This window comes from Peromyscus californicus, unplaced genomic scaffold (assembly GCF_007827085.1).
Source record: "Peromyscus californicus insignis strain IS unplaced genomic scaffold, ASM782708v3 Scaffold_10__1_contigs__length_136768540, whole genome shotgun sequence".
Classification (NCBI taxonomy): domain Eukaryota; kingdom Metazoa; phylum Chordata; class Mammalia; order Rodentia; family Cricetidae; genus Peromyscus; species Peromyscus californicus.
In genome coordinates this window covers 76,108,860-76,134,591 of record NW_026294391.1, presented here as the reverse complement: position 1 = coordinate 76,134,591, position 25,732 = coordinate 76,108,860, and the positions used below count along the sequence as shown (strand labels likewise).

The following is a 25,732-nucleotide window of genomic DNA, read 5'->3' as shown; positions in this document are numbered from 1 at the left end:
AAAAGGCAGAGAGAGGAAAATTAGCAAAAGCTGCTATCTAGCAATTAACAAAGTGAATGATGTATTAATATTTAGAAATTGGTTGCTAAAAGAATACCATAAACCTGAAATTTTAGTGCACTAATGTGATTTGTTGTGTGGCAGTAATAATTTTAAATTAGGCAAATTAAGTGGACAATTTATATACAAATTATGATGTGATTAAATGACAAAATAGCTTACTAAAAATAAGTATTTTCTTTTACAAAGAAATTCTGTGTGAGAATAAAGGTTAATACATGAGGAAATAGCTTGCTCTTTTCCTAGGGGAGCTGAACTGTATTAGAAAAGAACATAGGTGTGCAGGTATGAAAAATGACCTATGCAGTTCTGTTATAATGTTTAACACACACACACACACACACACACACACACAAACACACACACACACACACACACACACACACACACACACACACACACAACCTGCCATATAAAAACCCTGCCTCATTGTAGAAGCAAAGAACCAATTCCCAGAAGTTGTTCTGTGATCTCCACATATAGTGTGACACACATGCACATGTGTGCACATTACATACCTATCTCTCAACTCCCACAGACAATAAATACATAAATCATTAAAAACATGAATTAAGAAATATACCTATGATTATCACCAGATAAAAGAGATGGTTTATAACTAGGTCTTACTCTGGACAGTGAAGTATTGTTGGAAGTAGAAAATTAGATATGGCTGGAGACATGGCTTATCAGATAAGAGCACTGGCTTCTCTTCCAGAGGATGTGGGTTCAATTCCAAATGCTCATATGGTGTAACTCCAGTTCCAGCCTCTGCAGGTACTACACACATGTGGTACACACACATACATGTGAGCTAAATATTTAAACACATAAAACAAATAATGTTTTAGAAGAACACATAGAATTAGAGAACATATGAAATGTATTTTTAGGATGATTTTTTCAAAGAACTGCATACAGTATATGTAAAAACCTAGGGAACAACTTGGAAGCTTCAGTAACCATAGTGGTCAACTAGTTTAAAAATTTGTGTAATTTTATTCATAGCTAATATTTACTCCAAATTAAAAAGAAAGGTAGAGACACTCTCATGATGTCAGATAATGAAATAGTAATGATTGGAGTTTCTGGTTACTTGAAATCAGAGAACACTTCATTAACAGATAATGCTTATAAGAGCAGCACATTCAATATAATGATTTAAAATTGTTTATAACTGTCTTAAGATATTCATTTAAGAAGTAATATAATCAGAGAGATTTATGACTCTTTTTCCTGTTTCTTTCTCAACAATTAAGAGTTTTTTATGAGACTTGAAACAGTTAATGATTTATGAGACAACTTTCTTATTTAGTACTTGTATTCAATCATGGTGCACTCGCCCTTCTTCCTTCATTACTGAGTTAAAGAACAATAATGTATAAAGTAACTTCACATTGAATGCATTAATACTAGATTGCTGAAGCATTGCTATTCTCTACATGCAAGAATATAATTTAAGAGAAAAGCCTGCCAGAGGACAGAATAAGTGATCCAAAGACTCCAGTTGTCATCTAATAAAAAATATGACTTTCAGTTACAAGGAAAATTTTACCTATTCCCTAATTTTAAAGATGTGGCACACTTGTAAAATATACCAAATACAGATCAATTAAGTCCATTAGCCTTAATGCTGGATCATACATATTTAACTGAGATGAGAATTTCTACATATCCTTGCAAAAAGCATAATAGAGAATACTTATTGGTATGCAATTTACATAAACCATCAACATTTATTTTGAAATTAATTAATTAATTTTTGTGTATGGGTGTTTTGCTTGCATGTATGCCTATGTACCACATGTATGCCTGGTACCCACAGAAGCCATAAGAGGCATGAGATACATTGGAACTGGAGTTACAAATGTTGTGAAGCATCATGTGGAATCTGGCAACAGAACCCAGGTTCTCTGGAAAAGCAACAAGTGCTTTTCACCACTGAGCCATCTCTCTAGACTCCATTATTTTATTTCTTATGTAGTTACCAAATGGTACAATTTCTATATTTATTTACTTTTTGGATAAGAAAACTACTTTGGAGAAATGTGACTTATCTAGGGCCATAAAAGCAATAATATGGTAAGAATTAAATCCTGGCACTTTGTCTCCAGAGCTGTTCTAATGTGAAACTCACAGGGATATGGATCATTATAATGCACCTTTCTAAGTGAAAATCTTACACAGGACTAAGAAATTTGATTCCATATAACAATTAGTATTAACAAATTGTAGAAAATAGTTCCAATATTCAAAATAAAATTATATTTAACTGTGTAAATCTCAAAAGAGTTTCACATTTTTTATAGGAAGCCTCATTTGCTCAAAGGAAAGGGCCCTTCTGTTCCTAGGGATAATTACGTGCAAAAGTTTGGGGGGTATTTTTCACTTAATTTTGAATAAAATACTTTGGTATTACCTTTGAATGTATTAGAATTAATGAAACCTATCTTTTTCTCTAGGTAACTTTGTTTTGGTCTCCCTTGTTGGATCACTATACAACTTTTGTATAAATCTGAGAAACTTGAGGACTGCTGCTCCTAAAGCTGAAGGTAAATAAAAGGTATGAATGCAATAAAAGAGTGGCCATGACTGTAACATAATAATTTCAGTTCTAGTTCCAGGAGTCCACTTTTGTTTATTAAACTTAATTCTTTAATAGAACATATAGCCGGGCAGTGGTGGCACACGCCTTTAATCCCATCTCTCAGGAGGCAAAGCCAGGTGGATCTTTGTGAGTTCGAGGCCAGCCTAGTCTACAGAGTGAGATTCAGGACAGGCACCAAAACTACACAGAGAAACCCTGTCTCAAAAAACAAACAAAAAAAAATAGAACATACAATGCCAAACCATCTGTTTTTATATCAAGGTTGTTTTAATAATAAAATATAGGACTTTGAGAAGTTAGAATATCAAGGAACCCCTTATTGTGTTAACTAAAATGTTACAGTTAAAGGAATGCATTTAATCAAATACTACAGTAAAAATGATGAAGTTGGATATTATTGTTCAATCACAGCTATGACCACTTTCCACATAATGTTGATAATAAGTATTCACTATTAGTGCACTTGAAAGCTGGATTTATTCTATGATCTACTTCTAAACCGAAATCCTAATAACAATTATCTATTAGATACATAATAATAAAAATAAGTATAGTAACCCCCAAATTTTGTAGTGATGAGTACACAGAACCACCTAGAATGTCCATCCAAAGTTCACTCAGTGGACATTAGATTGAACTGGATAGCTCTCAAATACCGCCCACTTCTAAGGACAACTGATAACTCTGAAGTTCATATAATCAACAGAAAAACTTACTCTGCTGGGTGTGGTGGCACATGCCTTTAATCCCAGAACTTGGAAGGCAGAGGGAAGTGGATCTCTCTGAATTTCAGGCCAGTTTTGTCTACATAGAGTTTCAGGACAGCCAGGGCTACATAGACACCTTTTCTAAGAGAGAGAGAGAGAGAGAGAGAGAGAGAGAGAGAGAGAGAGAGAGAGAGGGAGGGAGGGAGGGAGGGAGGGAGGGAGGGAGGGGAGGGAGGGAGGGAGGGAGGGAGGGAGGGAGGGAGGGAGGAACTCCAAAAAAAAAAAAGCTAAATTTTAGTCATAGACGAAGTTAAAAAAAAAAAGAGGTCATCAATATCAAGAACAGAAGCTATTATTTCACAAATTTGGTGCTATTATATTTTAAGATATAGGTAATTGCAAACAAATTTAATTTTACATCTTTATAATGGAATAAAAAATATACAAAGCCTTGAGATCCTGTAAATTTGTATTAGATAAGATAGACCGTGTAGCCTAGAAGTAGGAAATTTTCACGATGAATGGGGACAAATTATAATGGGCAAATATTAAATGAATATTTATTTTTATTTAAAGTTACTTTATTATTATTTGTATGTTTCTTGTTTTGTTTTTGCCTGAATGTGTGTCTTTGCACCATATGTGTGTTTGGTGCCTGTAGAGATTAGAAGAGAACACAGATACCAAGGACTGCTGTTGCAGAATTTTGTGAGCATTTATGTGGGTGCTAGGAATCAAACTTGGGTCCTCTGGAAGAGCAGCCAGTGTTCTGAAACACTGAGACGGGCTGGAGAGATGGCTCAGTGGTAAAGAGCACTGGCTGCTCTTGCAGAGGACCCAGGTTCAATTCCCAGCACCCACATGGCACCTCACAACTGTCTGTACTCCAGTTCCAGAGCATCTGTCACCCTCACACAGATATACATACAGATAAAACACCGATGCACATAAAATAAATAAACTATTAGGGGCTGGGGAGATGGTCTCAGCAGTTAAAAACACTGACTGCTCTCCCAGAGGACCTGGGTTCAATTCTCAGCACCCACATGCCAGTTCACAACTGTCTGTAATGCCAGTGCCAGGGGATCTGACACCTTCACACCAATGTACATAAAATAAATTAAAAAAAACCACTTGGCCATTTCTCTAGTCTCAGATATTTTATTGTAAATGTGATTTTGGGGGGTGTTGAAATGAAAGAGGACATTCGATAAGTAAATATTAGACAGGCTAACTGTTTAATGACCTATAACTGTCTGGATCAAATAATGTTATAAATCAAGAGATTCTCACCATACATTGTATTTCTACCCTCAGTCAAATTACAGTTTGAAAGGATTTGTCTGTATATAGACAATTAGTGTATGTACAGGAGAAATTGCAAAGTGTTTAAAATCATAACAAGAAAGGTTTTGTACACAAATTAATGATAACAGACAAAATGCAAAATAGCAAATATCTCTATTTTATGATCCATTATTAACACTCTTTCAAAGATGGAGACAGATGCAGGAAAGTGAAATGAACTGTCCAATATTTAGAAGAGTTAGTAAAGGAAGAAAACAGAATCCAGCTCTGGGAACTATTTTTATGGAAATAAAATGTTTTTGTTGTAAATCTCTCTACTTTAACTCAAAGAAAAGTTTCTGTGTACTATATAATATATAATATATATATTATTCTGTAAGAAAATGAACAATGGAAAACATGCTGGTTTTTACTTGTAATAATTCACTTAAAAAATAGAATGTAACCACATTGTAAAACCAGAAAAAAAAATGAACAAGTTTGAATAGTAATGCATATGTATTTGTTTCTATCTGCAAGGATATCCGCACTACCATGAGACTATTTTTCCTTCAACAAAGCATAAAATGAAATTAACTATGTTTCTTTTATTCTGCCTTGAAGTTGACAGATAATATCAAGCCATTATGCTACTTCTATCCACATAAATAGTAATTTTTGAATAAGTTATTGGGGTTAAATACATATTAACACTATTCACTACTTAAATTCTTTGACATTTTCCTGTCTTCAATAAATTATATAAAATACAAATAAACTTATAATTTAAAATATACAATTTATTGGAATTATACTGAGAACACTTTAGATGGGTATTGTGAGAAAAAAATTTGAATACCCCTGTAAAAGTATCCCTCTGTGATATGATGTTACATCCTTTAACAGTGTATGCAGTTTTAATTTGAAAATTATCATTAGTAAAATTAAAAATAAATAAACAAAATAGACAAATGGGATTATAATAATCTGAAAAGCTATGATCGGCAAAAGAAACAATCAACACTGTAAAGAGTAAAACTGTAGAATGGAAAAATACGTTTGCAAACCATTGATCTCGTAAGTGACTAATACTCCAAATAGATAAAGCATTCAAGGAATCAAAAAAAAAACTAGTTGAAAAATGAATAAAGGAACTAAATACACATTTTCAGTGTAAAACATTCAAAGACAACAGATACATGAAAAACAATGTTGTATTTTATTTATCATTAAGGAATAAAAAATTAAAACCACAATGAAATATCATTTCACTCCTGTTGAAATGGTTATCATGAAAAAGAAAGACTACTAATCATTGTTAAGGATGTGGAGCAAAGGGAAACCTTTAACACTCTTGAAACAAGTACAAATTAATAAGCCATTACAAAAATGAGTATGCTGAAGAAACAATATCATCATGTCAGGAAAATAGCTGCTGCCTGTGTTCCCCATACCATTATTTGAAATGAGCAAGATATAGAATCATTCTAAGTGACTATAAACATAAGAAAAAATTTGAAATGCATATAAAGTTAAGAGTAGTTAGCATTTAAAAAAACAAAAAAACACTAGAGATCTTGTCATTTGTGAAAACACAGATGAGTATGGAGGACATTATGTAAGAGAAGTAACAGAAACATGCACCAAAAGCAGGCACAGAAACATGGACAGATGTTCTAGCAGTCTATGACCTAGCTAGCTAAAATGCTTATGTGCACATATATGCACACATATGTGTCATGTTATGTGCTATACACACAATTTTACTTGACAATTCTTTTAAATTATATCAATTATTCAAATCATTGATTTTTCTTTATCTGCTATTGCATTAACTATAACTTTAGTTTGTACACTTCACTGCACATTGACTAAAATGTAATTAATTCACAGGCAATTACTTTTAAAAAATCAAAACCCATGTCTATACACATTCTGTTCCTTTGTATATTTTACAAAGGAATGAGAATGAAGTATAACATACTGAAAATAATTTTGTGAAATAACGAACTATAGTTTTAATATTACTTTTCCATCACAATCTATATCATCTTAAAATTATTTGTATTTTAATTGTAGTAAACAGGTGTTTCTGCTGTAAGAAGGACAAAGGCATTATTTATGCTCCTGAAAAGTGCTAAATACTATTTCTATAGTTATACTGTATATATCTATACACTGACAACTCCATAAAATCAACTTCTCTTTTTGTTTTTACTTGTTCTCTATATTTATTCTGCTGTTGTGTATTCCTATATCTCAAAACTTTGGAGTAGAACTGAAAGATCAATGATGAAATTTTTGTAGCTTAATTGTATTGTAATGAAATTCTGTTATTCCACACTGTGGTTCTTATTCCCTACTGAATATATCTAATAAATGCATGCCTACCAATTAGGAGATTAAAACCAGTAGACACTGGAACATAATGGACTATCATAAACCAACACATATACAGTCAATTAATGTTTGACAACTGTGCAAAGTCAAATAAGTGAAGAAATGAAAGTCTCCTGACATTGAACCAACTGTATATCTTTATGAAAAATATTATATTGACTTCAACCCACATATTTCTGTCATACACCAAAACATCAGCTTTAGTATCACACTGAAAAGCATTAAATTTCTAGAAAAAATATGAAAAAGAAAAATATCTGTGAGTTTGGATGACACATGGTACCTGGAAGAAAATATTACATGGACTTCATAAATGTAAAAAAAAAACGTTCTGCTTTTTGAAAATTATGAAGGACAGTGTTGAGAGAGGATAAAATAAGTTCAGACTGGATTTGCTAATGTTTTAGTTGATGAAGGATTCATGCGAAAAGTATAAAAGACCACTCAAAGAATAACGGCAATGCAAATAACATGCATTTTTAGAAAGGGAAAATATGAGTACACACTTCATAGAACATATGTGATTGGCAAATCACCATATGAAAAGATGGTCAACATCAGTAGTCATTAGGGAAACGCAAATAAAACCACAAGACTATGCTACCACTTATCTATTAGGATGGTTACATTTAAAAACACTGACCATAACAAATATTTTTACTGTTGGTAGAGCTGAAAATAACAACTTATTTGAGAAATAGGTAATTTCTTTTAAAGGCAAACATGTACCTACCATGTGATCCAGCCATTCCACTTCTAGGAATGTTTTCTAAAAGAAATGAAAACATATGTCCATTCAGATACTTGTACACAAAGGGATCATAGCAAGTATATTCAAAAACTCAAAATCATGCAAATGAATGAGAATAAATTATTGTACTTACAGAACATATCACTACTCAGTTAAAAATAGGGAAAACACTCTTGGTACATACAAAGTGGATAAATTTCAAAACATTTGTGCTAGAGAAAGAATACAGGCAAAAAGTTGTGAATATCCAAAGATATTGTTTATTTAAAATTGTAAAAAATGAAAATTGATCTATAGGAACATAAAACAGATTAGTGGTTGCCAATGGACAGAGGGAGAAATCACAGATGCATAGATATATGAGAAAACTTTTGGTATGACAAAAAAGTCCATTATCTTAGTGGCAGAGATGATGTCATATTGTAGAGATTTATTAAAGTTTGTTGTGTATATTATATTTTAATAGTTTTTTAAAATAGGGAATGTGAGTTTAGTCAGATAAAACTGTCAAGATGATCCTTCATCCCCAACTGACACACCAATTAGGAAAAAAAAATGAACTAGTGTCTGTAGCATGGCTCATTGGGTAAAGATGCTTGCTATGCCAACTGAGACACATGGTAGAAAGAGAGAAGCAACTCCCAAATTTGTCCTCTGACTTCCATATGCACTCCTGGGTAGTACACACACAGACACACAGACACACACACACACACACACACACACACACACACACACACACACACACACACAATTTACACAATTTTAATTTAAAAGCTTAAAAGAATTAAGCTGCTTATGCATAGCTTCATAGATATTTGTAACTGAATACAACACTGCCATATTTGTCAGTGTGTGTGTGTGTGTGTGTGTGTGTGTGTGTGTGTGTGTGCACGTGCTCGTGCACATGTGTGAGAGAGAGATAACAATACAAGGGACTATGTATATGTTTATATCAGGAAAGCTCTAAACAGTTCTCAAAAAGCTATGTATGGCCTGAGTAACAAATTTTGTGACAAATATTATCTCCTGTAAAGAATGAGAATTTAGTATCTGCTAAAACATCACAAAATAATAGAATCGACACAGCATTCATTGGGCAAGAAGTTTATACATTATCTTTTGATGAAAAGCAGGCACATAATGTACTGGAACTAAATCATGTAAATATACTTACAGTAGAAAATATATGCTGTATATGGTGTAACATAAATTGCTTACATGAAGAAATGCCTATGGCTTTAAAATATATATATATGTATATATAATGTTATATAATATAAATAATAGACAAAAAATGTCACATAATAACTAAAGAAGAAGATATACACATTAAAGTATACTATGAATGGAAACTGTCATCTAATTTCAAAACTCACAGTTTATTGAAAAAATTCAAAAAATCATAAAAATTCATATTTTGTATGAGTTATTCATGGGTTTCTTTCTCATTTCTTATCAAAGAATTTCCAATATAAGTTTGTGAATATGAATTTATAATTTAAAGAGATAATTTTAAATTTAATCCTACAATAGAGTATTATATGGTATATTAGAGCAGTGATATTTTCTAAAATATTCATGGTTGCCTTAATTCAAGGCCCAAGTCACTTTACTTTTTGGATTTCAACACTGATTAATTCTTTTTTTCATTCCATTGGCGATAAGACGATAACAAATAATTGCTGAATAGAAAATAAAACTATGAAAAGATATTGAATCTTACTGCTAATCTATGAAATGGATGTTTATAGCATTGAGAAAATATTTAGGAAATATTAGTTAAACTGAGATTAGTAATAGTCTCTTGCAATATCTTGAGTTACATTTGATTTATTATTTGTATTTAATATACCAATTTATTTCAATCAGTTCATATAATTTCAAAAAATATAAATTGACCTGAAAAGTCCCTTACTGTTGAAGCAGATCTGCAATACACAGAAAGTTTTGAGGCCACTTGGGACTCTAAAAACAACAAAGATTTGCCCCATTCCATTATTTGCTGAAAATTTGTGTCCAATAAATCAAAAAAGAGAATGTAGAAATAGATCTAATCAATTCAACTTACATGGTAAATAAGTGGATTCAATATGAACAGAAGGAGAGACTACTAAATAAATATTTCACAAAGAAACAGGTAGCTACAAAAATAAAAATTTAAAATACCTATGGTTATAGGCATATCTCAGTGATAAAGCACCCTAACATGTGTGATTCCTGTATTCCAGACCCACCTCAGAAAAATAAACAAACAAATCTAGATCTTAACTCATAACTGACTCAAAAATAGTTAACATGTAAATTACACCATTAAAACAATATAAAATATAAGTACCTTTATTTAAAATATGTCTATTATTATAAGTACAGATAAGTGGTAGTACAATTTTTATCATGCAAGACCTCTGATTTGAATTATTGTTGACACAGTGTATGTTTACATTAAAATTACAAAACAAGAAGTGAAAGGTAAACACGTTCTATTTAGCATTATATTGTCATCCATTACTAGTGTGCCTGTCACAGGAAAGACACGGGCATTATTGGTTGAATGTTGGAATGGATGACTCTTATGTACTTTAAATTATAAGAACCTTCATGGACATTTGTGATAGGCACAAAATAACCATAAGACTTAGTTCATACTCCAATTTCCAGGAATTTATCCTATGTTAATGTTCTGAAGTGCATACTAATGCATGCTATAATTATTCAGGATATATATCTTCCCCACAACAGGACTCAGGTTAAATATGTCAAGGCAATTATTATAATGGAATATAGATCTATTTAAAAATAAGGAATTGATTATTTCCTATGAAACCATAGCCATAAATCAGCCAATTACAAACCATCATATGATGTCACACAGACAAAACAGTAGACATAAAGATGCAGGTGTATACAAGCATAAGGAAACTTCTAGAAGGAAATGCATAAAATGTTAAAAATGGTTATCATTTGGTTGTTAAAATTAAATGTTGACTATCATCAGAATCTTCTATACTGAATTTTAATCTTTAAAATGTACATATAATTTGACAGTTACAGATAAATACAAATTTATTTTCAAACTAAATGCATTTCTTAACTTAAAAATGTTACTAAATGAAAAGCACAAACTCTATAATGAAAAGTACTACGCAAAGGCTAGTCTCATTTTAATACATTTCTTAATTTGAAATTAATAATGGAGTATATTTTATATTTTAACATAGCACTTATAGTCTATGACCAAGTTTAGAGAGTGAATGTGGCTAAGTAGGTTATTTTCTCATTTGTATGCCAAGTCACCTCTGTGGATTTTTTTGCTTGTCTGGAAATATAAAGATATCTTCCAATCAAATCTTTAACAGATTATAGCCTGTGAATTTTTATTAAGTACAGATGGACAATTCTGGTCATTCATAAAAAAGGGGCTAATATGTCCTTACCTTTCAATGAAAAGTAAACACTGGTCTTTTTGGTTGTAGCAGAACTGAATCCTGTAAATAAAAATAGCAAATATCTGTTTTTAAACTTCATTTAGCAAAAGTTTGTTTACATATTACTGGACTTGTAAATCATTCTTTAATATGGATACAATTCAAAATTAGAAGGAAATTGGTAGCAGATGACACCTTAAACACTTACAGATGATGCACTTACAGATGATGCACTTGCGTTAGAACAAATCCCCCCTCCCATCCTGCTGTTCGTGGAATTGAAACCTGCTGCACAAAAGTCTGAAACAAATCCTCCGCTTTTAAAAAATATTACCTTACGTTTGAATACCCTTTTGTTTTATCTAAAATTTTGCTACAAGCATTGAAAAGGACTACGTGGCAATTTAGCAATAAGATTAGAGTACATTTTATGCCATCTTTAAAACAGAAATACGATTAAAAAAATGGTGTAACTGACTCACGGCAACATGGGTTCGCAAACCTTGTAGATGGATATAAACCAGGCTTGCCAAACATCACAGACAGCACTTATTAAATCTGCTACGTGGAATGCAATATGCCTGCTGTCTAGCCCCTCCCCCCTCTGCCAATAAACGACTCCCCCTTTTCCAGTGTGAAAACACATGCTCATAGAATATTTAGAGAAAATCATGTTTGTTTGCGTGTTTTCCCCACGTCAGTCATCCACAGTCACACTATCCAATGACGCCACTTAGAGCGTTTTCACTTTTTTTTTTTCTTTCCATTAACAGTTTGCGGTGCGGAAGCCCTGATGAACCAAATGGGAATTCAGAATGGGCAGTTGAGCTAAAGGGAGCGTTCTCTTCCGTTGCTAGGAACTATAGCTGGCGTTTTTAGCCTCATATCTACGCTTTCCCCCCACCCCCCTCTCTCCCTTTGAATTAAAAACCACATAGGGAGAGAATTTGGGGAGGGGGGAGTGACCCGACTTTCGGGGGTTTGTGCCTCAGCCACCAAGGCTCATCTGGGAAGGTGGGAGGAGCCGCGAGGAAGAGCGGCTGCCTTCGGCCATTTATTGGCTGTAACGCTAGTCGATCAAGGCTGTCCAACAAATGAGGAGCGAACTAACGGCATCCTGGGAACGAAATTAACGGGAGGGGTATCAGCAAGGGGAGGGGCTCGCCATCCTAACCCAGAAGACCATTCTGTATTCGGTACTTGCGCCATTCGACTGCGGCACGTCTCGGCCTCTGTCTATTGCGGCCTAAACAGGCCTTGTCGCCAAGGCTCCCGGCCGGCTTCCGCTACCGCGGCTTCCTGCGCGCGGCTGCCGTGGCCCCGCCCCAGCCGCACCACCGCCGCAGCCGCTGCAGTCCCTGCTGCTGTGGGTCGCCTGCCGCAGCCACCTCCACCACCGCCACCGCGACCGCCGCCGCCGCCGCCGCCGCACCCGGCTGGGCCTTCGCAGTCGTCTCCAGAGCATCCGTGAGTCATTTCCTGCCCATCTCTGGGTGAGCGATCTCTGTTGTCACCACTTTAAAGAGGTGTACGGGGCTAGCAGCATGGCAGAAGCGGATCCTAAAATGGTCACAGAACCTGCCGCCCATGGGGTTGCTGAAGAGGCGATGGCTAGCTCAGCTAGTGATTCTGGGGAAGAATCTGACAGCAATAGCTCTAGCAGTACCTCTAGTTGCAGCAGCAGCAGCAGCAGCAGCGGCAGCAGCAGCAGCAGTAGCAGCAGCAGCAGCAGCAGTAGCAGCAGCGGCAGCAGTAGCAGTGGGAGCAGCAGCCGTGGCAGTCAAGTATACCGAAAGAAGAGGGTACCTCAGCCTCCCAGAAGGGCCCAGCGGCCTCCCTCCGGGAAACATTTCCTGGATAACCTGCCTCAGGCAGTGAGAAATCGGGTGCAGGCACTCCGAAATATTCAGGATGAGTGTAACAAGGTAGACACCTTGTTCTTAAGGGCAATTCATGATCTTGAAAGAAAATATGCTGAGCTCAATAAGCCTCTATATGATAAGCGTTTTCAGATCATAAATGCAGAATATGAGCCTACAGAAGAAGAATGTGAGTGGAATTCAGAAGAAGAGTTCAGCGGTGATGAGGAAATGCAGGATGACACACCTGATGAAATGCCTCCCTTAGAGGGTGAGGAAGAAGAAGAAAGCTGTAAAGAAGAAGCTGGAGTAAAGGAAGAAGAAAAGGATGTTCCAAAAGAAGTACCTGAGGCAAAAGTTGAAGAAGACAAAGCTCCCAAAGAAATTCCTGAGGTGAAAACTGAAGAAGAAGAAATTCCAAAAGAAGTTCCTGAAGAAAAAGTTGAAGCAAAGGAGGCCTCTGAAGAAATTCCTGAGGTAAAGATGGAAGAAAAGGAAGCCTCTGAAGAAATTCCTGAGGTAAAGATGGAAGAAAAGGAAGCCTCTGAAGAAATTCCTGAGGTGAAGATGGAAGAAAAGGAAGCCTCTGAAGAAATTCCTGAGGTGAAGATGGAAGAAAAGGAAGCCTCTGAAGAAATTCCTGAGGTAAAGGTTGACGAAAAGGCAGACTCTACAGATTGTATAGAGATAACTCCTGCAGAAAAAGAAGACCCCAAAGACGTTCCCCAGGCAAATGCAGAAAATAAGGATCAGCCCACAGAAGAATCTAAAGCAAGGGCTCCAGTAAGAGAGGCTCAAAAAAGGGTTCCTGAGACAAGGCCTGAAGGAGGGAAAGTTAAAAGAGCTCGAAAGGGAAAACCTAAGAGAGAAGATCCTAAAGGTATTCCTGACTATTGGCTGACTGTTTTAAAGAATGTTGATAAGCTTGGGCCTATGATTCAGAAGTGTGATGAGCCCATTTTGAAGTTCTTGTCAGATGTTAGCCTGAAGTTCTCAAATCCTGGCCAGCCTGTAAGTTACACTTTTGAATTTCATTTCCTGCCTAACCCATACTTCAGAAATGAGCTCCTGATGAAGACATACATAATAAGGTCAAAACCAGATCACTATGACCCTTTCTTTGCTTGGGGATGGGAAATTGAAGAGTGCAAAGGCTGCAAAATAGACTGGAGACGAGGAAAAGATGTTACAGTGACAACCACCCGGAGTCGCCCAGCTGCTACTGGAGAAATTGAAGTCCAGCCAAGAGTGGTTCCTAATGCATCCTTCTTCAATTTCTTTAGTCCTCCTGAGATTCCTTTGATTGGGAAGCTGGAACCAAAAGAAGATGCTATCCTTGATGAGGACTTTGAAATTGGTCAAATCTTGCATGATAATGTCGTCTTGAAATCAATCTATTACTTCACAGGAGAAATCAATGATCCCTACTACCATGATGTCAGGGATTATGGAAACAGGAAGTACTACAAGTGAAAAAGGCAAGCTAAAAGATTTTTCAAGAATGTTAAAAAGTCAAGCAAGCAGAAGTGAAACAGATTCACCTAACCTTGTAAAAGATAAAACTTGCCCTATTACCTGAACACTATTACTCCTTATAGTCTGGTGTTTTCATTTTTCCTGGTAATGTCCTAAAAAGTGTCTTAAGCATCTGTTTATTCTACCTTGCCTGTTGTATTGTAATATTCTTCAAAATATGTAAACTGCTGTTAATTTTCCAAAGCATGGGTTTTTTTTGGTGCTACAGTGTTGGTTTTGTGAAGTCCTTTTGTCATGTTCCTAGTAGATTGTACCTGTGCAAATTGTCAGACTTGTTAGACAAATCTTTGCCTGAAAAAGCAAAACTTTAAATGCCAATGTATAAGTGTTTTCTCTTTCTTTTTTCAGCCCAGAAATTTAAGGACTTAAATCTGCTTGCACTAGTCGTGCCTTCATTACTTTGCCATAGAAATGTAGTAATAATACTAACTAAAACATTCTGTTGTGAAGTGTAGTTGCTCGAGAAAAAAAGAGAATATATTTAAAAATATCTGTCAGTGCCACATTAGAGTTTTGTGGGTTTGTTTGTGATGTATTGGTCTATAAACAAAAGTATTATTTACCACTAAGGTGTTAAATATGGTATAGTATTTTAAGAAGTTGCATCATTGTATATTGTGTAATTGAAAACTAAAGAAACTATTTTATTTGTAATGTGTTCTGCTTTGCCTTTCGTTGAAAATTAATACATTATTTGATACTTTTTCATGTTCTTTTATTGCACCCTAAAATAAATAAATGTCAAATAAATTGCCATGCTATAAAAACGTGCCATTTTCTCTTAATTATAAAAATGTGTTTATCATAAAAAGAATAGATTAATGAGTTTATGACTGTTCAATAAATATATGACTATTAACATTCTGATATATTTCCTAGATCATAATTCTTCAACTGGAGGATACCAATGGAGATATTGGAGAGGAATGGGACAGGAGAAGGAGGAGATCATGGGAGGTAGAAGAGGAAAGTGGAAGTAGATAAAGGGTGAGAAAGAAGTATATGGGGAAGAAGAGGGAGAAATCTGTGTATAGGGAAGGGGAAGGGAATGAAGTAGGGGAGGGAACAATTGGGAGGGGAGGAGGAGAGTATCTTACTCAGAAAGATATGAGCTGCTGGTTTCAAATGTCCAGGGCCTACCCTGTCCTTTGATCTGCAGGAGGTCACAATATCATGACTTTTGTTTTTTTTATAGGTGACATCATTTTTCATCTGTACATCACAGCTGGTCCCAAGGTAATCACATCCTAAAATTTGGGGTTGAGTCTAGCCAGAGGACTAGGCTCCTTAAATTCAGTTTTACTAAAGTGCTCTGTACTGGGTATTAAGACTATAAAGACATAATAAGCACTAGAAGTAATAAAGTACCGTATTTCACATTACTATTTCTCCATACAGATGTTTTCCATCAAGATGATATGAAATAACTGTGACAGCAAAAAGACAGGATTACAAGATTTCTGGGTCTTTGAGCATAAAATTTGGAAATAATCATCCCAGATCCCACCATGTTTCTGTGTATTTACCTTTTCGTTATGAAAAACAGAAAAGCTGCTAAACTTTAGTAAGAGTTCTAAGAAGGATGTTGCATGCCAGGTAAAAGTTTTAAAGGTTCTGCTATAAATGTTGCCTAGCAGCTACAAAATATATCCACTTTGGCAACCTATGCAGCCACAGAACAAGGCATATTATATAGTTCAGTGTCTTTCTTTTATTCTTGCTTAATAACAGTTTTCTATCCCATTTATGTAAAAAGAAAAATATGTATAACCCATGACATGTATACATAACTAGTCAAGTATACTTGGATCTTTAGGTTATGATATAAATGTCAAGAAACAAATTGTTTATTTTTACAGTACTGTTAGGCAGCCAAGAATGCCCCTTTTAATTGAGATTTTTGCACTCATCAAGAGTCCTTAGAACATAGGTGATCCATCTTCAGATGAGCACTCAGTTATTTATAATCAGCACTTAGACCAGTTATGGACCTCTAAATTAACTGTTATCCAATGCAGAAAGGAGCGTCTCTGACCAGAGTTGAAAGCAGTGTAAATCTATGAGAATAAACAAATATTTATAATGCAGTTTGTCGGCATGACCAGGTAGCATGTGCATATGGACAACACTAGCAGGACTCAGGGTTATAAATATCAAAGATATATAAAGATGGGAGGGAGATGGGGAGGAGAGATTTGGAGGGAATTGGAGGGTGGTAGTGGTGGATGGCTATGGTTAAAACATATGTAAATATATGGAACATTCAGAGAACATAAAAATTATTTTAAAAAAAGAATTTATTAGGTAGATTTACTTGTATGGCAGAGCCAAAATGAAGACTAATAAATATAATATGCTTTGTTCTGTGGCTGCATAGGTTGCCAAAGTGGATATATTTTGTAGCTGCTAGGCAACACTTAGAACCTTTAAAAGTTCTACCATGAATGAACATCCTTCTTAGAACTCTTACTAAAGTTTAGCAGCTTTTCTCTGTGTTTTTCATAATGAAAAAATAAACACACAGAAACATATTATATTGAAATATGACTTCCTTACAGATGCTGTTTCATTCTACCAGTCGTCAACTCAAGACCAAAGGTGAATTACAATGGATAGGTGTAAGAGAAGCTAAATGGAGTTTCCTGCTATTTGTTTAACTTTTAACTATTGAGAATGGAGAAAGGGATGGAATTACAAAAGAAGGTGTGTAATGGTAACATTAAGATTCCTGAAACACAAGCAGTCTGTGCAGGATGCATCAACTCCTGGGGAAGATTAAGAAGAGCAGGGAAACCTATTAGCCTACACAATTCATTGGCATGCATGTTTATCTATTGAAACTCATAAGCCAATGGATGTTGTAAAAAAAAATCTCCTGAGAATGAAGCTAGTGGCACCGTGAAAGATGCTTAGCAGGGTCTTCCATACCTTTCTTATATTCTTTTTTGCTGCTATTCAAAGCTGAAGCCATCTGCCAACCTCAATGCTGCCAACCTGAGCAAGAAAGTGACCTCTGCCACTTCATCCTTTCGCTCTTCCTTAACAGTTAATACCATCTGTTCCATGATGAGTTTATTCCTGTCCAGAGTTGATCCACCCTGGTCAATCTAAACATTGCTATTTTCTTTAACAGGCCAGGCTGCGATGACAAGAGACTGTCAGCAGCAGTAGCAACAGCAGCAAGAGCAACAGCAGCAAAGTTTGCTAAAGAAGTCATAGAAGAGCACTTAGAAGTGAGAGGCAGGAAGGTCAGGAATCCTAAGTTATACTTGGCCACAGAGCAAGTTCCTGGAGACTAGCCTGGGCTACTTGAAAACCTATTTTTTTTTTAAAAAAATAGGGGCTAGATGTGACTCAGTGGTTAAGAACAATTGCCTCTATTTCAGAGCACCTGGGTTTGGTTCCCAGCAGCCATATGCCTGTTCACAACCCTTTTTAAGTCCAGCTCCACGGGATTTGTGCTTTCTTCTGGCCTTGGGAAGCAGGCATGCATGAAGTGCACATATATACATGCAGGCAAACATGATACATATGATTAATTATTGAATATAATTAAGTTATAAATAATGAGCACTATGTGAGGTTTACTGTTATAACAGATAAAAAGCTGAATATCCTGAAAGTGATAGGGATTTAGATTTTAAGAGGAATAGTAAAGTTGAGAAACAAGTGGCAAAAATTGAAAACAAAATTAAGAGGAAAATTGTTCAACTATACATTTATGTTACATCTGGACTTGTATATTTCAAAAGAAATGTGTAGCAGATCTAACCTAATTTTACACTGAGATTTAATCTTCAGAATATTCCTAAATTGTGAATTGTAATAGTATCAGGAGACCAGAGGGAAATAAAGAATACCTTTCTAAAAACCATGATAATCACATTTTAAATGGGATGTTCAGCATACAGTGAATTTCCATGTTTCTTCTCTTGAAATTTTACCGTGCTTGAAATTGGAATTCATGTAAAAAGAGAAAAGAGTGTTAAATTGTGACTTTTTGTGAGCTGGGGTTTATTCCGCATGCTTTTCTAATTCAGAGAAGAGAGAATGTAGCTCTAGGATGAGAACAAAGTGAAAGACTAGCTGAGATCCTCACTGAAATGTTTATGAGCTCCATGGGGAGTTTTCAGTATCTCAAAAGGATTTTCAACATCTGACAGTAGTGCTTGATAGAAATTGGCAAAAGCAGATTGCCATTTCTTGCAGTACAGCTTCAACAAAATCACACAATATTTAAAGGGTTTGTGTTTTTTCTCTTTGAAGATTGTGTTTTAAAATAGCAAAAATGAAATGCTATGTATTAAAACATATAGGACTTATGAGAAACAGTTGCAGCAAATTTCTTGAAGCATCTTCAGTCATTACTATGTAATTTAGTTATTACAGTGTCATAAAACTGTAAGAGGAAAGCAGAAAATTCTCAGAACTCTCCATGAAGGTGACATTTCCTTGTGGACAAATACACTTAGAGAGCCATTGGAGGGGTTTTGGTTTGCTTTGGTTTGGGTTTTGGCTCTAGCTCAAAAATAGGAAGAATTTAACCAACTTGCATCAGATTTACCTACATTATTTTGCTGTAAAGGCATTATTATACAATGGTACTTTATTGGGGAGATGCAATATTTTGAAAATATCTCAGTTTTTTTAAATTTTTTTTATTTAATTTTTTAAATTCAATTTACATACCAACCACAGATCACCCTCTCATCCCTCATCTAGCTCCCCTGCAGGCCACCCCCAAACCCACTCCCCATTCCCTCCTCCAAAAGAGAAAGACCACCCATGGGGAGTCAGCAAAGCCTGGTACATTCAGTTGAGGCAGGACTAAGCCCCTCCCCCTGAGAACATGAGGATCTATTTAGTTCTTAATGTACTTTAGCTGAAACTCACAGCCAGAGTTAATACACCTTGAGGTCGCTTAAGACTGCTAACCTATTCTGTACTCTCTTTAACTAGCTTTTAAGAGAACTACATCTTAAACTAGTGGGAAGGCATGAATTGTGGACCAATAGCTGAGGAGCCCCCATGGTACTTGACTGGGCCTTCTGGATAGTTGAGACAGTTGTTTAGCTTGAACTGTATAGGAGGCCCCCAGGTAGTGGGATCAGAACCTGTCCCTAGTGCATGAGCAGGCTTTTTGGAACCTAGTGCCTATGGTGGGACACTTTGTGCAGCCTTTGTGCAGGAAGGAGGGGCTTGGACCTTCTTCAGTTCAATGTACCAGGTTTTCCTGACTCCCCAGGGGAGACCTTGCCTTGGAGGAGGTGGGAATAGGGGGTGGGTTGGGGGGAAGGCTGGGGGGCTGGAGGAAGGAGGACAGGGGAATCTGTGGTTGGTATGTAAAATGAATAGAAAATCTCTTAATAAAAAATGTATTTAAAAAAAGAACTACGTAACAATTAACCTTGGATTTCCTATGTAATCAGCTTTTAAAGCCTAAGCTAATACAAAGCTGCAATCTAAATTGCATTCTAACATGCCCCAACCCAAAGCAGTGCATGTATTTCATTTGCTGAAGACAGTAAACACAGAAGTTGAAAATAACTCCTAAAGTCTACCATAAAGTTTGAAAGGAACTTTTCTGGATATCAGTTGCTAAACAATGACATTTATTATCTGAGTCAATTACGATCAGTTTGAGCCAGTGAGAGTTCCTTGTAAAGCAGTTAAAAATTTCTGTAAAGTATCTCATTCCTTCCCTGTGGGAGCCCGTTCTCGGGTTCCTCGTGGCTTTACCCAGCATGTCCGCATAGAGGATGATTAGGACCACGGGCCTGAGTGCAGGTGTCTGAGATGGTCTGCACTTGGCTGTGCTGGGGGAGGAGGTCTTTTGCTCCACCCCTTGGTGTCTATAAAAACCCTGGGGCAGAGACAGTCGGGCCCGTTGGAAAAGGTTCCAGGCCCTCTCGAGACTATCCTTTATTTTCTATCTGTTTATCTCCGCAAGATTCTCCATAATAAATCCTTCTATCTAATATTTCCTGCTGCTCGCACTCAAGAAAACTCTGGGGAACTGTGGGGGTGGTTGGGTAAACGCCCCACACTTCCCTATAGGTTGATTTCTGCTTTTAAATGAAGATAAAGTGAAGTTCTTTGTTAGGGACAGACACCACTCACACAGATACACACATAGTCATGTGACAGACATATGTAAGGACAGACAGGGACAAACAGATCCATAAGACAGCCTTCAAGGGGACAGAGATTCACAGTCATGCAGACAGGATGGAAGACACAGGAAGTGTGAAGTAGTGAATTCAAATCTGGAGTCTCTCTTCAAGGGGACAGAGATTCATAGTCATGCAGACAGGATGGAAGACAAAAGTGTGAAGTAGATAATTCAAATCTGGAGTCTCTTGGGTAAAGGAGTTCAAGGGGAAGTGCTTTTCTTTCTTTCCTTAATGGGACACGGATTCATTATGGGTGATTAGGAGCTAATCACTAATAAGTATAGTCCACACACTACAAATATTTGTCACTTGAATAAAGTAGTAAAATATGGACTTAATTGTGTTGCATAGCATAATAGATCTATCTATAATCCCAGTACTTAAGAGGATGAGGAAGGGGGATCAAGAATTCAAGGTTATTCTGGACTACATAGTGAGTTCCTGGCCAACCTGAACTGCATGAGACACCTCTCCAAAAATAATGATAATAATAATCATAAATTAAAAATAAACAGTGGAAAACTTTTAGAAACAAAATAATATAAATTATTGTATATAATGTATTTTTGCATGTACTTAGATTTATACAGAAAAAAATTAATCAAAATGAATTATTCCCCACAGTGGTTTAGGAAAAGTGTAAATCTTTTTATTTAAGTTTCTCTTTAATAATGTAACCAAATGATTAGACATATTTTCCTTGCAATAACACTTATATTCAACTTCATGTTCTGATTAATATGTTTAGCTGTAAAATTCGGAAAATGTACAAAGCAGTATAAATACTTCTCTACATTTTGAGCAGTTGTGGATCTCTGTGGTAGTCTGCATTTGTTGCAAAAGGAAGCTTCTATGATGAGAGTTGAGAGCTAGACTTATGTGGGCATAAGGATATGTATTTAGAATACAGTTAGAAATGACATTAGTTTAGGGAAATAGAAATAGGTTCTCTTCTAGGGTCTGTGACCTCTCCAGCTACAGATAGCTGGTTTAAGTCCCATTGACAACTGTTGCTTTCCCACAAGATAAAAATGCCATTATTATACCATTGGGAATATCCTGCTGGATAAGTCATTGCGGTTTATAAGCTTGAATGCTACATAGGACTATTCTTTCTCTGTGTGGTCTCTTCAAGTTTGTGAAGGAATGGCCCAAGTATTCACAGGGTACTCTGTAGCATGAATCTTAAAGAATCTTATTAATAAAATAAAACCTGGAGCTGGGTATTGGGGTGAATGCTGGAAGATCAGAGAAGCAGAACAAGCCACAGCCACCTCGCCTTGCCAATTCCTCAGCTGATCCTGTTTCCTCAGACTGGAAGCCTCTGAGTCCTTATCCAAATGTGTCTCAGCTGAACTGCTTCTAGAAGCCTAAAAGCTTAACCAGGCTCTAGTTCCTCGTCTTCATGCCTTAAATACCTTTCTGCTTTCTGCTATCACTTCCTGGGATTAAAGGCATGTGTCACCATTCCTGGCTGTTTCCAGTGTGACTTTGAACTCACAGAGATCCAAACGGATCTCTGCCTCTGGAATGCTAGGTTTAAAGGCGTGTGTGCCACTATTTTCTGGCCTCTATATCTAGTGGCTGTTCTGTTCTCTGACCCCAGATAAGTTTATTAAGGTGCACAATATTTTGGGGAACACAATATCACCATAGTACTCATCACCAGTTGATACATCTGCAGCTGAGCCCCTATGCCTAAAGTTCAGAAAACATCACAAAAGAGGTCACAGGAGGATTGTAAGAGCCAGAGGACTAATATGCCTCTTGCTAGATATTGTCCCCTGTACATGACAGGGAAAATAAAACTCAAAATATGGTTGCCTGAACAAGACTGGCATAATCACAACATGAGTTGACATGCTAACATGGACAATGGAAATTCCACAAGGTCCTCCCACAATCTCTAGAGCTTCAAGTGGTCTGGTGGCTGAGAAGGGATAATCAGTTCCCTTGAGGGATGAGCTCCCACACAGTTTATCCAAATCTCAAGTGGTCAGCCCTGAACACATGTACATATTGACATGTTCCGTGTGTGGCATACAGTTTTCTTTTTTATATTTTTTTATTATTAAGAAATTTTCTATTCATTTTACATACCAACCAAAGATCCCCTCCCCTCCCTCCTCCCACCCCCCCCCACCCCTACCCCCGGCCTCTCCCCCATCCCATCCCCCATCCCACCTCTTCCAGGGCAAGGCCTCCAGTGGGAAGTCAGCAGAGCCTGATACACTCAGTTTAGGCAGGTCCAAGCACCTTCTCCTGCACCAAGGTTGTGTAAGGTGTCCCACCATAGACATTAGGCTCAAAAAAGCCCGCCGACGCCCCAAGGATGGGTCCTGATCCCACTGCCAGAGATCCCTTAAGCAGATGAAGTTACATAACTGTCTCACCTATGAGGAGGGCCTAGTCTAGTCCCTTGGAGGCTCCACAACTATTGATCCACAGTTCATGAGCTCCCACTATTTTGGTTTAGTTGTCTCTGTGCGTTTCCCCTTGATGCCCTTTGCTCATTAGAATCCCTCTTCTCTCTCTTCGACTGGACTCCTGGAACTCAGCCTGGTGCTTGGCTGTGGGTCTCTGCATCTGCTTCTATCAGTTACTGGATGAAGGCTCTATGATGACAGGCTGGCCTTGAAGGCAGAGATCTACCTGGTTCTGCTTCTCCAATACTAGGATTAAAGGCATGAGCCAACACAGTTGTTCCTAAGACTTGGAGGTTTTTCTCCTACACTGCAGAAGAGTTTTAATTTTGATATTGCCCCATTTATCTTTTCCCATTGTTGAATTTTACCAATTCTATTATAAATATCTTAGCACACCAAAATATTTTTATTTGCTTATCTTTCTAGAACATTTACAGTTTTTACTTGCATCATAAGAAGTTTTATTAATTAACTGTTGACTAGCAAATGTAAAGAGCTAGTTCTGTCATTGTCTAATTCATCCTTTTATGGTATAGGACCTATTTCTAATTGTTCATTTTCAGTTATTTTTTGTGATAGTATACTACTATAATATAAGGTAAAATAATGTCCTCATCACAGTTGTTTTATAATTTTTTTGACATTTCAGCCTACTTTTCCCCACAAACTGCAGCACCATTGGTTTTACAAGACTGACTTCTTTCATCTAACAAAGATAGTTAATATTATGATTGGGGTCTGTTAGAATTTGTAGTTTAATTTACAAAGAATTGGGTGCTTCACATCCAATCTTTACATCCAAGGGCCAGTGTGCCTTGCCATTTTAATCAAGTCTGTCTTAAGTCCTTCAGGAGAATTTGTTTATCTTAAGTGGTTTGTATATTTTAGAAGTCTTTTCCTGGGCTATTCCCCCCTTTTTCTCTGCCTTTTGCTTGAACTATTTTCCTTCTTAATGTTAAATCATCTGTAGTTAGAAGCTTCAATCCAGATTTGTCCCTTACTGGTCTCTTTCCAAATTGTCACATCTCCTAAAGGCCATTTCTCTGTTCAATTGATGCTGCTCTTTACATTCTCAGCCTTCATCATGAGCTATAGTTCAGCATGATTCAGTAAAACACTGCGAGTCAGAGATGTTTCTTGTTGATCTTAAAGTTAATTTCTGTTCAACTAACCAGCTCTTATCTCTCTAGCTACTTGTCTCTTGTCTCTATAGTCTCTTACAAGTGAAGATGATATGCTGCTGTGATTTCTTCTTTACTTCTGCTCCCTTTACAAGTTGTGAAACTGTTTCATCAAACAGCTATTCTCTGCTGCCACAGACCTTAATTGAATGGTCTTGGCTTAAGTGAAACTGTACCATGCTTGAGATGTGAAAAGAGGCATTGATTTGGAATTCTACATCATTTTGGCCCAAATTTCACTAACTAGAAGGAAGTCTCTTTAAGAGGCAAGTTTGTAGCAGTCTCCAAATGTATTAACTTGGAAAAAGTTTTATGCAGCACAGCTATTAACTACTTATCTGACTGAATAATGCTGCAAAAATAATGATTTTGTGAACAATGGCTTTATTCAACTAAGTAAATCAGCTCAATTTTACCTATAGGTAAAAGCATCCTTTGTCACTAACATTTTAATTTGTTTTAATTTAAAAAAAAATCATAGACGTTTAATAGAAAGTTCCTTTTTGTGTTTCACTTGTCAGGCCCCAGTGGTAGCATCCTACATTACTACATTCCAATACAAAATGTAGAAACTTAACAATGGAGCAATATTAATGTACAGTGATTACAATCATAAAATTGACATGTGTGTATGTGTGCATCAGTGTCTGTCATTCTATGTAATTCTTTACATATGTAGATTTGGGTAATTACTATCAAAATTAAGAAACACTTTATTGCCATAAAAACATCCTCACTGCTACTAACTTCTCTCCTCCTGTATTTTCTGATAATTACAAATTCTCTCCCAACCCCCACCCCTCTCTTGCTCCATTTGTTTTTTTCTTTTTCTTTTTCTTTTTTTTTTTTTGAGACAGGATCTCATGTATCCCTGGATGGCATTTAAGCCACTAAATGCCTTAAAATGGACTTGAACCACTAGTCATCTGACTTTAGCCTCCCTAGTACTGGGATTTCACATGTGCACCACTATGTCCAGCTTAAAGGTCATCCTTTCTAAAGTCTTAAAGTTTAATATCATCAGTAACAAAATTAATATCATGATTTCTGTATAAAGACATAAACGTTACTATGGCAATCCTCTCTACAGTCCTATTAAATAAATAAGTAAATAAATAAATTATTATTATTATTATTTCTATTTAACAAATGAGGAAGTGCAGTATATAGAATTTAAGAAATATGTGCATGCTCATACAACTGGTAATCATAAAAGCCAGACTGTAAACTTGGCAATCTATCTAGAGGCCATGCTTTTAAACTATTATAGCATGCAGCCATTCTTTCATACTACTCCATGTAGGAAAACATCGTCT

The 25,732-nt window shown here is 36.2% G+C and overlaps 2 protein-coding genes and 1 long non-coding RNA gene across 23 annotated transcripts in view; 2 read left to right on the top strand and 1 right to left on the bottom strand.

Moving 5' to 3' along the window:
• Positions 1–11,855, bottom strand: part of Fam133a (family with sequence similarity 133 member A) — a 40,628-nt gene extending 28,773 nt beyond the window's left edge. For 2 of the 9 annotated variants that reach the window (XM_052735159.1, XM_052735215.1), the window contains exons 1-3: positions 11,744–11,855; positions 11,251–11,301; positions 7,796–7,831 (exon numbers count right to left, since the gene is read on the bottom strand). The gene's annotated coding sequence lies outside the window, so the exon portion shown is untranslated. The other 7 variants (XM_052735142.1, XM_052735177.1, XM_052735151.1 and 4 more) reach the window with 5 other exon arrangements.
• Positions 11,856–12,616: 761 nt separating this feature from the next.
• Positions 12,617–25,732, top strand: part of LOC128108548 (uncharacterized) — a 188,141-nt gene continuing 175,025 nt past the window's right edge. For 11 of the 13 annotated variants that reach the window (XR_008217519.1, XR_008217513.1, XR_008217520.1 and 8 more), the window contains exons 1-4: positions 12,617–12,734; positions 15,516–15,623; positions 15,832–15,872; positions 17,195–17,339. This is a non-coding gene — a long non-coding RNA (uncharacterized LOC128108548). Of the gene's footprint in view, positions 12,735–15,515; positions 15,624–15,831; positions 15,873–17,194; positions 18,633–25,732 lie in introns of those variants that run through there. The other 2 variants (XR_008217526.1, XR_008217510.1) reach the window with 2 other exon arrangements.
• Nap1l3 (nucleosome assembly protein 1 like 3) lies at positions 12,729–15,497 on the top strand. The gene has a single exon (XM_052735130.1). It carries the CDS (start codon positions 12,786–12,788, stop codon positions 14,571–14,573), a length of 1,788 nt encoding a protein of 595 aa, XP_052591090.1. The 5' UTR covers positions 12,729–12,785; the 3' UTR covers positions 14,574–15,497.

Coding starts and splice junctions, on each gene's coding strand:
- Nap1l3 (XM_052735130.1), top strand. CDS start 12,786: ATGGCAGAAGCGGATCCTAAAATGGTCACAGAACCTGCCGCCCATGGG.